Source organism: Aptenodytes patagonicus, chromosome 15 (genome assembly GCF_965638725.1).
Source record: "Aptenodytes patagonicus chromosome 15, bAptPat1.pri.cur, whole genome shotgun sequence".
NCBI classification, from domain to species: domain Eukaryota; kingdom Metazoa; phylum Chordata; class Aves; order Sphenisciformes; family Spheniscidae; genus Aptenodytes; species Aptenodytes patagonicus.
In genome coordinates, this window is record NC_134963.1 from 11,183,920 (window position 1) to 11,198,882 (window position 14,963).

Here is a 14,963-nt window from a genome sequence, read left to right on the forward strand (position 1 = left end):
CCGGCGGGGTGGCACCGGGGAGGGCGGGGCGCGCCGGCGCATGCGCGGGGCGGCGGCTGGAGTAGGCCGCGGCGCCGCCCGTCGTCGCTCCCCTCGCTGCCGCCGCCGGCTCCCCAGGCCCCCCCTCAGGACGCCGGGCGCTCCCGCCGCCCCCCTCCCGCCGCCACGATGATGATGATGGCGCTGAGCAAGACCTTCGGGCAGAAGCCCGTCAAGTTCCAGCTGGAGGAGGACGGCGAGTTCTACATGATCGGCTCCGAGGTGCGGCCCAGCGCACAACGGCCCGGGCGGGAACCGGGCCCGGGGGAGGCTGCGGGGGCAGCGGGGCGCCGGGCCGGGCTGGGGGACCTGTCGCGGGGGGGCTGGGCTCAGCGTGGCGAAGGGGCTGAGGAGAGCCCTGTCGGGGGGGGGGGGCACCGGCCTTCCAGCCCCTGCGGGTCCCCTCTGCCCGCCCCCGCTTGCGGCGCGCTGCCAGGGACGGTGGGGGCCCGGGCTCTGCTTGGGGGCCGGACGGTGAGCTCCGCCCGAGAGCCTCAGCCGTGCTGGGACCAGCGCTCCCGGTGAGGGCGGCTCTCGGAGACACGCGCGAGTACGTAGAGCCCAGATGCTCACCTGATCGCAGCCTGGGGCCCCGCTCCCTGATACTCCATTTACGAATTTTTGTAGCACACTTGTTCAGAAGTTTGGATTATTTGACATGCCGTGAGGTAATTAAGTCCACACCTAGGCCTTTGTGCTTAGTAACACCACCAAAATCGGCCAGCTCAGCTTCTCAGCCTTGTGCAAATGAGTCTTGCCAACAAATGCCGGGATGCAGCATTTTAGCACCCCGGTGTATGTGCTGAGACTATATTCTCTCATGCTGAGAGGCTGTTCTGCTGCCCTGAAGACTGGCTTTATTGAAGCAAGAAACATTGGTGCTTCAGCACCAGGGAAATGATCACGGTTGGAAACGGGAAAAAAATGTTTTAGCCACCCCCCCTTGATGCAAAAAAGGAAATATTGGGTAAGTTAAATTGCCAGCTGTATAGGCTGAGTGGGGACTAAAGGCTCCTCACTCTCATGTGAAATGTAAAGTCTGAAAGAAGAACTGTAACTGCAGTCAGCTAATCTGCGAGATTGCCATGCCAGACACGTGGAAGGGGAAAAAGGGTTGCCTTTTTTTATCTACCGTTAATTTCTGTCTCTTGATGAGCACTGTAGAACAACAGATACAATTAAAAATTACCTGAAAATAGATGTTAAGATCAAAATGAGTCTTGTCAAACAAGGAATAAAAAACGTATTGTGTGGCAGTCTGCCAGTGTACTACCAGTCTAAAAATTTGATTTCAGAGTCTAGAAATAGTTCTGTTGTTCAGCAAGTCCTGCTGTAGCCTTCAGCACAGGTGAGGATCTTGTGCCAGGAAGAGCAGAACTGCTTTACAGATGGTAAGTAAATTTGAAAGAGGATTATTGGCAGCAATCACATTTTACGTGTTCAGAGGATTTAAAACAAAATACAAGTCTCTGGGCGTTTGCTGTATTTGAGCAACGTCTAGATAGCACAGAGGTTCAAAGTAAAAGTGGTAACTGTCGGAGAGCTGGGTATCTGGTTTGATTTAATTCCTACTGAGCATTGTGCGTTGAAAGAGAAATTGAAGTAAAGAAAGGTTAGGTTGTTCAAAAATACACGAAAATGAATGGAGTTTTTCCCTATTAAATGGATTATTGTCAACGGATGGGAGTTTTTTCGTATCAGACTAGTGAAATAAGTGCTGATAAAAAATTTTGTTTTCTGTATTGCCCCTAAAATTGCAGTGCTATATGATGCCAAACCCAGTGCAGTCAGTCTATCATGAAAAACAAACAAAAAAATCCTCTTAGGAGGTCCCTCCTACCATTACAAAGAGCTGAATTTGTTTCAGCGTCTGCTAAAAATCTCTTAAATGGAATACCAGGCCACGTCTCCACTTTTCTTCTTGTAGGTGGGAAACTACTTGCGTATGTTTCGGGGTTCCCTGTACAAGAGATATCCCTCGCTCTGGAGGCGACTAGCCACAGTGGAAGAAAGGAAGAAGATAGTGGCCTCTTCACATGGTGAGAAGATGTGTAAACGTTCCCAGTACTGTTTATCTGAAATCTGAAATTTTGCCTTGAAAAACTCTCTGGCGATTCAGAAGCTTGTGCACCTTTAGGGCTGTGCGAATCACTTCAGATTGCCCCAGTGATGGAGCACTCTGCAGGGGCGGCACTGGTAGCTCCTGGTTCAGCCTAGCAACAAACATCAACTGACGAAAAATGTTCTAAAATCGAAACATTTATCATGGCTTTCCTGGGGTTGGCTGCATTCATCACAAAGCAAAAGCCACATCTCAAAATCAATACCATATTCCAGAAGAGTCTTTTATAGACAAAGAGGGGCATTTTTGTCTCTTTTGTCAAATAGGCAGGAATGTTTCAAGGATGCCCCACTGAAGATGTGCGTCTTTGCTTAACTTTGCTTCTTGCAGGGACTGAATGTTTATGCCTCCCACAATTTGTTGTGGTGTGTTGCTACTGATGTGACTGCCACAGTGAGAATATAGCTGCCTCGGTATTATTTTTGGTGGGAGACTAATAACAAGCAGTTAAATTTCTTAGCAATATGGCTTGTTGTACACTCTTTAGACTAAAGCATAATAAAAATAAATGGTTCATTCTGGACTTGTCTCCTTCCTCCAAGTATCCTGCTGACCTGTTGCTTTCTTTTCTTTTTTTTTTTTTTCCCCCCCCTCCAACAGAAAATCAGCGGTCTCACAGTCCCAGAAGATGTAAGTCTTATCTGCGTGTTATTCTTAGCTGTGCTAGAGGAAGAATCTCCACTGTGACCTTTGGTGCTATTACAGTATATATTAATGTCTAATCCTCTTCCTCTGATCTCTCCCTGTGGTCGCCCTAATTGTGCATCCTGGTCACATGCTTAACTCTTCTTTGGGAGAACCATAGCGGGACTCTCAAATGCAGATGGTCTCTGTAATTCAGTAAGTGCTGTCCTGAGGTTTCTCCCCCTTTCCCAAGTCTTACCAGCTTTTCTATTGATCATTGCCTCTCTATTTCCAACCTTCAAGTCCACTGAGGATTTATTGTTTTCTGGGCTTTTCCTCCCAGAAGGCTGTGGGAGAGATTTTACATCATTTTGGCAGATGTAGCTGTGCAGAGCTAAACCATGTGATTGCAAAGGGCAACTCAGGGTAGGAAAGAATTGTTTTTCTCTTCCTCTCCTTAAGTAAAAGCATGTTAGATGTAAAGTTTATCTAATAATTATGAGGATTTAAGGACTTTTTTCTGAAGTTTTGTTTTGGTAGTGTTCACTTCCATCTTAAGTAAATTTCATAACAAATGACCAGAGTCTATAAATAAGTTGCACCCTGGAAGAACGAGGTTCATCCAGTGGTAGTACCTGAGAGAAGCTCATGTAATTCTGACCCTCCCCGTGTCTTGACTCTTAGTCCGAGTGAAAGATGTTTTTAACAGAGTATAAACAGGGTAGCTATACAAGGTAAAGAGATACTGATGCCTTTTGCAAATCTTTGCTCTGTCACTATGCAATCATTCCAAGGTGTCATCCTGCTTTTGTCTTTAGAATGCTATTTCTTCTCTAGGCTTTGTGGTGGGGATTGCCATGTATTAACTAAGACATTCCACCCCTGCTCCCAAGAAAGTCACATTTATTCCTGCTGTTTAGATGGATGTCAAAACCAGATTACATTTCTTTAGTGCCAGGCACTGTGGCTGGGTTTCTGGTCGCTCCAGTGCAAGTAATCTACCCCAGTAGCAGAGCATCCTGGTGCGTGAGGGAGAGTGGAGCCTTCCGGCAACTCAGGAATGACAGTGGAAAGTTTTGTCATCTCCATTTATCCCATGTGTACAAAATGCCATGTCAAAACCTTTCTCGAAAATTAAATGTCTACGAGAAGGTAAATGAAGCCCAAAGGACTTTTGGGGCACACACTCATCCTGCTGGGTAACCTATTCTAGTCCCTCCTGCAGTGGCAGGGAGGGCTTTTCACTATGCAGCCTATTAATGCTACATTGCTATGTAGTACTTTTCCGTGTTAACTATTGGCATCTTTCCTGGTAATAGATCATGGCTATACAACATTAGCCACTAGCGTGACACTGTTAAAGGCCTCTGAAGTGGAAGAGATCTTGGATGGAAACGATGAGAAGTATAAGGCAGTGTCTATCAGCACAGAACCTCCCACCTACCTCAGGTAACCAGCGTCGGTGAGGGCCAAGATCAGAACGAGCTGCTTGGAAGATGTCAGCTTGGGCAGGAGGTGCAAGAAAGTGCATAAGCACAGGCCATTGTGCAGGGGGGTGCTTGCCAGTCTGTGCTAAGTCGTTTGCAGTGCTGGGCAAATGAAGATCTCCAGACCGTAAGGAGTGGGTTACTGCCCACATACAACAGGAAGAAAAACATAAGTGTTTGATGATACAGCTCTTTTTGCAATTACTGCATTCCAGCTGTAACAGATGTTTTGCAGAACATGCTCTCTGCACGTACTGTCTTCTGGAGACGGTGCGTTTATCAGCAGTGCCTTTATAAAGTATAGACAGAAAATCCAAATATGAACCTAGTATTTATAATGGTGCACCTGGATTCATATCTGATGAATAATTGTGAACTGGAGAATGGGCTTCCCAGAGGCTAGTGTAGAACATGAGTTCTCAGTGGAACAATATTGTTGAGGGTTCCAGAATAAAATAGCAGGAGCTCATAATAGGGTTTAAGGAATGGTATAATTTTAAACTTTAAGTCGTAGCAGTGGTGCTCAGGGTCTGCAGTTTAACATACAGTCTCCTTCTTCAGAGAACAGAAGGCAAAGAGGAACAATCAGTGGGTGCCGACCCTGCCCAACAGCTCTCATCACCTGGATGCAGTGCCATGCTCAACAACGATTAACAGAAATCGCATGGGCAGGGATAAGAAGAGGACGTTCCCTCTGTGGTAGGACAGCTTCCTGCTTCCGAAAAGTGGAAACGGTTACCAACATGATGTGCTGCCAGGGTAGTGCTGATGTGTTGTTATAACGTTGTGATTCATCTCAAACTGACAGAAGACCTACAGGTCGCTAATTTGGAGGTTCTTAGTTAAATTGTGTGTCTTGAAGCTCTTCCTTACAGCAGCCAGCCATGGCTCAGAGAGGAGGCTCTCCGTTTGTCAGGAAAATGGTTCGTTCTTTTCCTGATGAGTTCCTTCTACTTTCTGCTGATTTGATGAGCAGTTGTCGTTTGAGGAGCCTGCAAACCCTCTCTGTGAAGGACAGGCTGCCTCTTGCTGACATATTCCAGCAACTTTGATCTAATTTATTCAATGGAAAATGCTGCTGTGGCTCATGACTAAGTTTTATTTTTCCATTATAAAAGTTGAGGAAACCAAGATAAAATGTAATCCTGGAAACCTGCCTTGTTTTATTTGCAGGAATGTATTATGATAGATGCAATAAAAGATGATAAACTGGTATTGGTCACCATAGCCCTGTAAGCTTGCCTTGAGGAGTCTGTCTAAAAACTGATCGGGGAGTTGGAGTGTGGGGATTGCTTCCAACAAACATTGCCTTCCCTCTATGGATGCCAGATGTGTCATGTGCTAGTTGTATATACCATGTTGTTGCTCTTTGTATTAGCTTTGATGACCATGACCCAGCAGTGATCCATGAGAATGCATCCCAGCCGGAGGTTCTGGTTCCAATCAGGCTTGATATGGAAATTGATGGGCAGAAACTCAGAGATGCGTTTACGTGGAACATGAATGGTATGTAGGAAGGAGAATTTCCTGAGGCTGGAGAGATATAGTTGTATCCATCACCAAATATGAAGAGAGAACAAGCATGAGTGTGCATGTCCTTACCCTATACACACAAAGCTTTAAAGCTGTCCCACTTTGGTCTGTATTCAGCTCTCATGTCTCTTAGTGAATGCTCTGCCACTTCCATGGGTTGCAGTCATTCCTGGACACATGTAATCTGAAGAGTTTAGCTGGCCTGTTCTCCTGACCCCGTTCATGAGCTCAGCGGTCCGAGACTATTCTGTGAGCTGAGGTACCTTGAATACAAAACAGTTCATGTGTATGGCTCCTTTATGTATGTGGATTACTAGACCATAGCTGTGTTGTCTCCATGGAGCAAGTAAAGAAGGCTGTAAGTCCCTGTGTCAGTGTGCACATCCTTGCAAACCTGATACAAAACACCCTTTTAAAAGCAAAAGGTGATGCATTTGGGATTCCCTTTGTCATGCTGTGGGATTAATTTTGTGTATTCTGTAAGTGGCAGACATTGATTTCTGAGAAAATTAACAGTGTCTGTTCATTCTTGTTCTGTATCAGAAAAGCTAATGACCCCAGAAATGTTCTCTGAGATTCTTTGCGATGACCTGGATTTGAATCCTCTGACCTTTGTCCCTGCTATTGCCTCTGCCATCCGACAACAGATTGAGTCGTACCCAACTGACAGTATCCTAGAAGATCAGTCAGACCAACGAGTTATTATTAAGGTAATACAGGAAGGCAGTAGAACGAGAGCTGAACCATTTGGGTTTCTCTAGTTATGTTATGGGGGAGGAAGAGTACAAAGGCTTCCCTCAGAGCGAAGGAGCTCTTAATTCCAGTCCTGCGTCCAGATTGCATTTTGTCCTTTGTATTGAGAACAGAACCAAGGTGGCAGATTACGAAACATTCATGTGCCAGCCCCCAAGATGATTAAATAGTTCAGTGAAAGCATTGTTGAGTCCTTTTGGAAAAACTGAACCTTGGTGAGCAAAGCTGAGCTGTCTTCATGCTACTGTAGTTCAGAATTCGGTTAAGGAGCTCTGCAGATGCAGTGAACTAGGAGTTACCTCTCTGCTTCTCTTCTCCAGCCTCTGCCTCCTCAGTTAAATTACCTTTGACAAACTATTGCAAGAATGGAAACAAATTACCTGTTTCTTCCCTTGTCTCCAGCTAAACATCCACGTAGGGAACATCTCCCTTGTAGACCAGTTTGAATGGGACATGTCAGAGAAGGAGAATTCACCAGAGAAGTTTGCCTTGAAACTGTGCTCAGAGCTTGGCCTGGGTGGGGAGTTTGTCACTACTATTGCCTACAGCATCCGGGGACAGCTGAGTTGGCATCAGAAGACATACGCCTTCAGGTACAGAACTGTCATCTTCCTAGTATGGGTGTGTGTTCGTACTTCATGGGCATTAGCATCATTGAATCTTAGAACAGCTGACCTGATGCAGAAAGTTTCATTTGAAATTGGTCCTTACGGCTTGCACCCATTCTGTCCTCCTTGCAGTTTTTTGTGCTTGTGCTCAGGTATCTTTTCTTGTTGGGTGTAATACATTTCAGGACCAAATATTGATGAAATGTCAGCTTTTGCTGCAGAATGAAAGGCTGTTGTAATTAACAGTGACTGAATACCTTGTGTCTCCCTCTTCTAGTGTGTGCTAATGATGAGCCCCAGATACGTTTCTGTTTCGCCAGCTTTGCCTGACTTGGGTCATCCACAGTCTCAAGCTTTGGTGTTTTGAACTAAGACTGATTGAAACTGTAGCTCTCTACCCTGGCTGACATTAAAGTTGGCTTGATCATAGGCCCTTCTCACAGCTGGAATGCAGCAGTGTCAGGTTTGATTAGTCGGCTTTGTAACTTGTCTCCTAATGATAATCGTTTCCAGTTGTGCCGCGCAGTGTTCTGTGGTGAGTTACTGTACTGATGTTATCCTCAGCATGTTGCTGAGTCTGCAGGCTGTAAGTATCCCTTAATGTGCGCTGGGAGGTTTTTTGACCTCAGGTCATGGTGACAGTTGAGGAAGTTTGAGAGTTCAGCAAATGATGTATTTGCAGAGGTGAGGGAATGGTACTGTTGACACCAGTTTTGTAGAGGTCAGTTCAAGGGAGCAGGATGACCTACCTGGGCAGCAAAGGGAAACATGCCCAGCCCTGTCCTGCCTCAGGGAGAGGGCAATGAGTAGTTGGTGTGGGGGTAAGCGAGGAGGAGCTGGAGGCTGTGGGGCAGCTGGCTGCTGCCATGAGCTCGGCTCCTTCCTCCTTCTCCATCCAAAGGTTTCTTGTCTAGTCAACCTTCTGTGGAAAACGGGCACAGATCTGCTCTGGACCAGTTGCTCTTCCACTAGTCTCACTCTGCTTCCTCTGGAGGTTATTTTTATCCTGAAAATCTTCCACAGCAACTACTCAGTTCTAAAATAATCCCCAGAGTGGTTCATATTAGAAAATGGAAAGGGACTCTTTACCACGTGGGAATTAAACTCTTCTGCTGAAACTGTTAGGTTGTGTGTCCATCCTGCTGATGTCCCTTCTCCTCACGGAGGTGGGGAGGTGACTTCTACCTTTCCATCCACAGCAGCTGACTGATATTTGCAGATCCAGTGTGTGACCACATCAAACTGTAACAACAGAACAGTGGGTGTGCGTTCCTGAGAAATGATGGAAACTTGGAGGGTGGTAGATGGGAGTCTGATACCTGTAGTACTGCCTCTCCTTCCCTGCTGCTGGGTGCATTATAACCATGACAGAAGTGAGCTAGCACTGTCTGCATTGTAGTCTCTGGTAACAGAGAATGAAAGTGTCCCCGCTGGTAGACGCAGACCTTGGAGCCAATGTGAAGTAGACGTTGTCTGTAGTTTAAGCTAGCTATGGCAGGGAGCGAGTTCACTTCTGGAAGGTTTAGTAGGACTCCTTGTTGCCTGAGCATTCCCAGGAGTTTGAGCTTTCTTCTTCATATCCTCCTTGAAGCAGAGAGGTGGCCCTGTTCACACCATACTGGCCAGGAAGCCCTCTTTTCTACTCACCATTTATTTACCTTCCCAGTTAATTTACTTTGACAACTTTTTAGCATACCACCTCCCAACCCACAGGGCATTTGTTCCTAACTGTTGTCACTTGGTGCATCAGAGGCAGGCTTTGTCCACATCTAGTGAACACTAAATGTTCTCCCTCCTTCCTGTGCTTCTCCATGTATTGCAGGTATCTGAGTTAAGAAATTAATCTGTGCACATGTAACTGTTGCGAGGGGGGTTCATTTCTCCCTTTGCTTCCTATCAGTCTCTGTAACTTGCAGCAAGTAAAGTTTTAGTCAGTGCTGCTCAGGCGCTCTCGGTTATATTAATGCTAACTTCACACTATTCTCTCTAAAAACATGTATCTGGCCGTGGTAACTAAGGAGTGCTTCCTTTTAGGGGTAGTTCAAACAGGTAGATTTCAGACCTTCTTTAGACTGTGGCAATATTGCAAGGGGGAGAATCAAAATCTAGGAAGGGAACCCTAACAGAACAAAGTACGTAGACATGAGCTGTTCAGGGAGGAGAAACACCTGATTTAAACCTCGTTTTGTGTCATAGTACAAACATGTCCTCCTCTTCCCTTTTTTCTTCCAGCAAAGGAGTACTTTTGAAACCTTATGGTGATTAATGATATTTGGGTTCTGTGGTTGGTTAGTTCCTGAATTCCCAAACCACAGGAGTGGTGGTTGCTCCAAAGTCATTCCACTGATGTAAGGAAAGGGTCTGCTTTAGATGTATCAAAAGAACCTTAATATCTCAAGGGACTGGGGGTTTGAGGAGTCATGTGCCTCTTAATCATCTGGGGGAGAGGGAGAGGTGAAACTGTCTTCTAGCGGATGAAAGCCAGGGCAGTTCTTTCAGCTGGCCTGCTCTGTGCAAAACAAGGAGAGCCTGAAAGCCCAGTGGGAAGGGGCAGGACTGGAAGCAGACAGGTAACTGATGCTTATGGGATTTTCAGGGGGACGGTGTGCTGTGATGTTTCCCATCTCGGTACTGAGTGTTTCTAGTGGTGGCAGGCAGTGCTTCATAGCCAGAGTTTTGCCTTCAAGACTTGAATGATAGCACAGGTTCTCTCACACACCAAACCCACGTGCCTGAGGAGTCGCCCTTTCCAAAGACGTTTCCCTGCCCTGTTGGCGTGCCCGTGACACCACTGCCAGAGGCCTGGACCCTAACAGCGGGAGTGTCTTGCTCTGCTGGGAATCCTGCAGCTGACAGTGCATTTCAGTCATTCTGCCAGCAGCACTGTCCTCTTGATCAAAAAATAACAGGGGAAGGGGGAGCTGTCTTACTTTGGAAGTTGGGAGATGAGGGAGGATTTTTTCAGTTTACCTCTGATTCTGCATTATAGAAGTGTGGTATCTGAGTTGGCTTGCAATTATGTTCTGCGCATGAGGCTGGCTTTCCAACCCCCATTTAATTTTAGTGGGTGCTCAGTGTTAAGCATGGTAAATGAGATAGAGACCATGCTGTCACGTCAAAAAAGCCAGTTAAGATCTAGCATTTAGTCTGGAATGTGTAGCAATCTGGGGCTAAGATGAAATTCCTGGTTTTGAGTGTTGCTTAGTGGACGTCAGCAATGCTGGAAGTAGATTTGACTAAAGCTTCCTCCCAGGATCAGATGCCAAAGGCCTTGGATTAATTTTTCATTGTAGCATTACTTTGAAGACTTGTTATTCTAGATTAATAGCTTTGATGCAGACGTTGTCTGTTCCCATGGCGATTTGAGTTCCTTCCTGGGGGAATGAGAGGGCTGCCCATGAGCGCTGCAATCCTGTGCAGGGAGGCATGTCCCCGGGGAGGGGGCCGGATGTGTGTGCACACCTGCCGCAGGGCTCCTCTCACAGACACACTTTGTGCAGCTCAGGCTGAGCCACTTTCTAGAATTCAAAGCAAACATTTACATTCTGAGGCTCCTCTGTATTTATGCTGGGCTTCCGGCTCCACTGTCAATATTTGGGAAGCTACTCCTGGTCAGTTCCTGTTGACTTTTACTGAAAAGTGGCTACTGAAGCAGTAAATATTTTTGTGCATGTGACAATGCAGCTGCTCAGGGCAGAGATCTCTCTGAGGAGCAGATCTTGTGATCTGGGACAGAGCCTGGTGTTTCATTGCTTGTGCAGGGTGGTAGCCACAGCCTCTGGTTGCAACAGCAGGTCCTAAAAGACTACCCTTTCCGTGGCAATTGGGAGAACAATGCTTGTTCCACTATCAGGCTCCCAGAAAGCCAGACTTTTGCCAGGGAAGAGCTGTCAGAGGTGTGCAAAGCAAACTACAGCTAGGAAGTCAGAGTTGCGGAACGGCAAAGCTGGACAAAGAGCCCTGTTAAGAGTCCCTGCTCAGCTGCTGCTCTGGGGGAAGCGCTCCCAGCACCAATAAACTGGTATGAACTTTGCCTGTACTTACTGGGTTTGAACGCTGGCAGCCAATTCCGTAATGGCCTTTGCGGGAGAGAACTGCGTCAGCCACAGTTGCTCTGAGAAACCCCTCTCTGGTGGTGAAAGGAGATGGTTGTAGTTGGTCTCCCAGAAGCTTCAGGCTCCACAAGATTGTAACCATCAGTCCCTCGTGTGCTTCTGGGAACCAGACTGTACTAAGCAGGGCTAAGAACGAATGCTTAAGCCTGAAACACTGTAAATGATGCTCTGTTGTCCTTGTGTCTCGCACCTGAGCTGGTAACCCAGAGGAGTGCTCTGGGACCACTGATGAATGTTGCTTTGTTGCCTTCTGTCCTGCCTTGCAGCGAGAACCCTTTGCCGACTGTGGAAATTGCCATTCGCAACACGGGGGATGCTGACCAGTGGTGCCCTCTTCTGGAAACCCTCACAGATGCCGAGATGGAAAAGAAGATCAGAGACCAGGACAGAAATACAAGGTGCTGCCACTCGTTCAGACAGTTCTCATTCTGGCCTGTCTCTAAGACAGAAGTTAAAAGCTTTGATGTTTGTGTTTCTCTGGTGAGAGCCAACTGGCTGGATTTCAAACTTGCACACCACAACAGAAACTCATATCCCTTTAGCTTCAGGATATTAAACTGTTATCACCTTGCTCCACAAACATTTAAATCTCTACTTTAACTTTTAACTTTAACTTTAACTAAATCTCTACTTTTCCTGCTTGAAGCAAAGTTTCTTTTTTTTTTTTTCCCTTCCTTTTTTCTTTTCCCTGGGCTCTCTGCTTGTGCAGGGGGATTTGTTTCTGTAGGAAGTCATTCATCAAAAATACTGGAGTTTCATGCACTGTCATGCTACCTAGAATCCTACCACAAGGCTTCCTTTTATGTAGGGTGAAGTGCTGTTTGATGTAGGAACAGGCAAGCTCCCGGCTCCAGCCTGACTGATGCCAATCTGTTTGCCAGCATGGGAACACTGTTGTGATTCCAGGAGGAGCTCTGCGCACCAGAGAGACCCACTGAGTAGTGTTCGACAAGCAGTCGAGAGCACTTGCTCCTACTTGGTGAAAATGCTCCTGGCAGATATAAATGAACTGCTAGAATCTCTCCAAAAGATACATTGTGGGAACAGTAAATATGCTGGCTCAGCTCTTTCCCAGGATTTTTTTTTACTGCTGATTAACAGATTCATAATTATTTTGCTTCTCAGCTATGGCTGTCTGAATAGTTTTCAGCAGTGATTGGCTCAATCCAAGTTAATGAGCAAAAGTGTCTTAAAAGCTGTTAACTGAAAATAGTGTCTTAACCATATCAATAGGGGCACTCTGAGGTGATCAAGGAAGTCTGTCTATGCAATAAACCTGTCTACAGAGTTCACAAATCTGTGGCAGCCTCCCCAAAAGTGTTGGTTTTAATAAGATTTCACGTGACTGTAACCAGCACTTACTGTACCTCTTTCTGTCTCTCCTAGGCGCATGAGACGTTTGGCCAATACTGCTCCAGCCTGGTAATCTTCCTGTTGTGACACTGGTGCTCTTCCTACAGACTTTATCCCTATTCTTCTCCCCAAATGGATCTAGGATTGGCAGGGGTCTCTCTGTCCCTGAAGGGGACACACATTCCACTTGCCAAGAGTTCCCAGTACTGCTGACTTCTGCCCCCATCCCCTCCGCCTAAATGCCACGTACCAAGAACACTGCGTTAGCACGTGACCTAGCTGAGACCTGTGGCAGCTGTTGGAGCCCTTATATACCTGTGTGTGGACAGTGTAAAGATTCTTTTGTATAGGTGCAACATGCACTATTAGGACAACTTTTTAAATAAAAGGAATGCATACTACTTAGGTTGAGTTCAGTAAGTTTGAATGCATAGTGAATCTTGCCATGTTTTGTGCTATTCTGGTAACTGAGCAGTCCTGGGGCCTAATATTAATGCTTTTGGGTATAATGCTGAACACCCACATGCATTCAGTTTTCCTGAAGCATGGTGGAACCTGAGTGCTTTACTTCAACAGATAAAACAGCTCGAAACCCTTTGCTGTAGGGGAAAGTGAGAATGAGACTTAAAACTAGAAGCAGCAAACACCTCTCTAAAGGACTGGTCTGTTACCACACTTGGTGCAGTCTGTAATGAACTCGGTGAGGTGTTCAGCTGGCTTACTTGACAAGGGTAGAACAGTTTAACTGAAGCCACAAACTTAACATTCCTTTCTGTCAGATGTCAACCTGCTGTATGGTGAACCCTTTTTTCTGTGAAGACCGCATCTGGAAAACAACAAAGTCTCTGAACTGGTACAAAAGTTGAAGCCTGCAGTTACTGAGACTGCAGCTTCTCCTCAGCGAGTGGCTTTGCTGTGGTCATTGTCAGCCCACATAGCTGCCAGTTACAGTGCACAGAGCACCCAAAGCAAAGTGGGTGTCTTAAATACCCTTAGCGCTGCAGTGTCAGGATTTTGCAACCCTAGAAACAACCTGTCTTTCCCTGGGAAGTTTAAAAACAGAAAATCCATTGAAGTGAGATTAAAAAAATTCAAGCTTGCTTAAAAAACTAATTAGAATCTACCTTGCCGTTGAGGTACACTAGCTCTTTGATAGAGTTCCTACCATGCACTGCCAGAACTGATGAGTGTTGCAAGCAGGGCAGATTTTGCTGGCAGCCTGACAGTTATGTTCAGGCCTTTATGATAAAGCCAATAGGTTTTACGATCCTTGCTGATCCACCCACACTGCTAGCACAGTCGAAAAACACTTTCCGGCCTTAATTTATCTTGTTTAGACTTGAGTAATAGCAGAGCCACTTCTGATTCCTGGGTGGGAGGGAACTTTTTCCAGATGTTAGTCTGCAGAAACCAAAAACTTGCAATTTAGCAGTATTATTGCAGTCTTATCCTAGGCTCCTGTGCCAGAGCAGTACTCTATCCATTATTCCTTATTGGAGAGATTGAAAGGTTATTTCAGCAAGTAAGACAAAACCTGGGACTCCTGCTGCATCTCAGCCTCCCATGTAGAACACATATTTTGCCTCATGGACATAAAAACTCCAACTCTTCCTGAGAGCACTTCAGCCTCTCTTTGTTATGATCAGGTACTTCTGCAAGCAGCCTCTTCAGGGAATTTGACCAAAACAAGCAGGAAACTGCTGTAGCCTTAAACTAGCATCTGTGGTGCAATTTTTTAATTACTGTGAAGCTTGTGGTTACCTAATCCTAAAGTTCACGACAAGGTATGAACACACAAGGACTGCAGCTTCTGTAGTGGGTTTATAAGTACCTCCCTCTGCTTCTCAAGCCCCAGAGAGGCTGTAGGAATTGTCCCTCCAAGCAGCCAGAGGCAAGGCAGGACAGGGGGCCAAGTCCCAGAAAGATGAGAACTTCTGCCAGCTTTCTCCATGTGTTAGGACTGCTGGGGAACAGCTGGGAGCAGCTTTCTTGCTCTGTAATCACAACTCCTTAGGTTAATCTAGTACCCTAGCTAAAAGTGTAGCCCAGCTATTGCATTTCAAAGTCCCATTCAGAAGCAATTTAAAACAGAACATCTGCAGACTTTAAAGACAAACCCTTTCCAGGGATTGAAACGCCAGCTCTGTGTTCTTAGGTCATGAGCAAAGCACACAGCGAGTACCTGTCGAGTCTGAGGCTGCTTAGCCCTTAGTACCGCTGTGTCTTCTAGAACAAGATTACCATCTGTGCAGTTCTTTCATCCTCTTCCTAGAGGGAAACATAAGTGCAGCAAAATAGCGTGTTCAAATGAAGTCTGATTTTTCATAAA

General features: G+C 46.1%; 1 protein-coding gene across 1 annotated transcript; it reads left to right on the forward strand.

The window, feature by feature from the left end:
• Positions 1–78: 78 nt before the first annotated feature.
• SMARCB1 (SWI/SNF related BAF chromatin remodeling complex subunit B1) lies at positions 79–13,039 on the forward strand. Its single transcript, XM_076352867.1, has 10 exons — positions 79–261; positions 1,967–2,078; positions 2,762–2,791; positions 4,105–4,234; positions 4,834–4,971; positions 5,651–5,778; positions 6,349–6,515; positions 6,961–7,151; positions 11,548–11,679; positions 12,668–13,039. Exons 1-10 carry the CDS (start codon positions 169–171, stop codon positions 12,705–12,707), a joined length of 1,161 nt encoding a protein of 386 aa, XP_076208982.1. The 5' UTR covers positions 79–168; the 3' UTR covers positions 12,708–13,039.
• Positions 13,040–14,963: the final 1,924 nt, after the last annotated feature.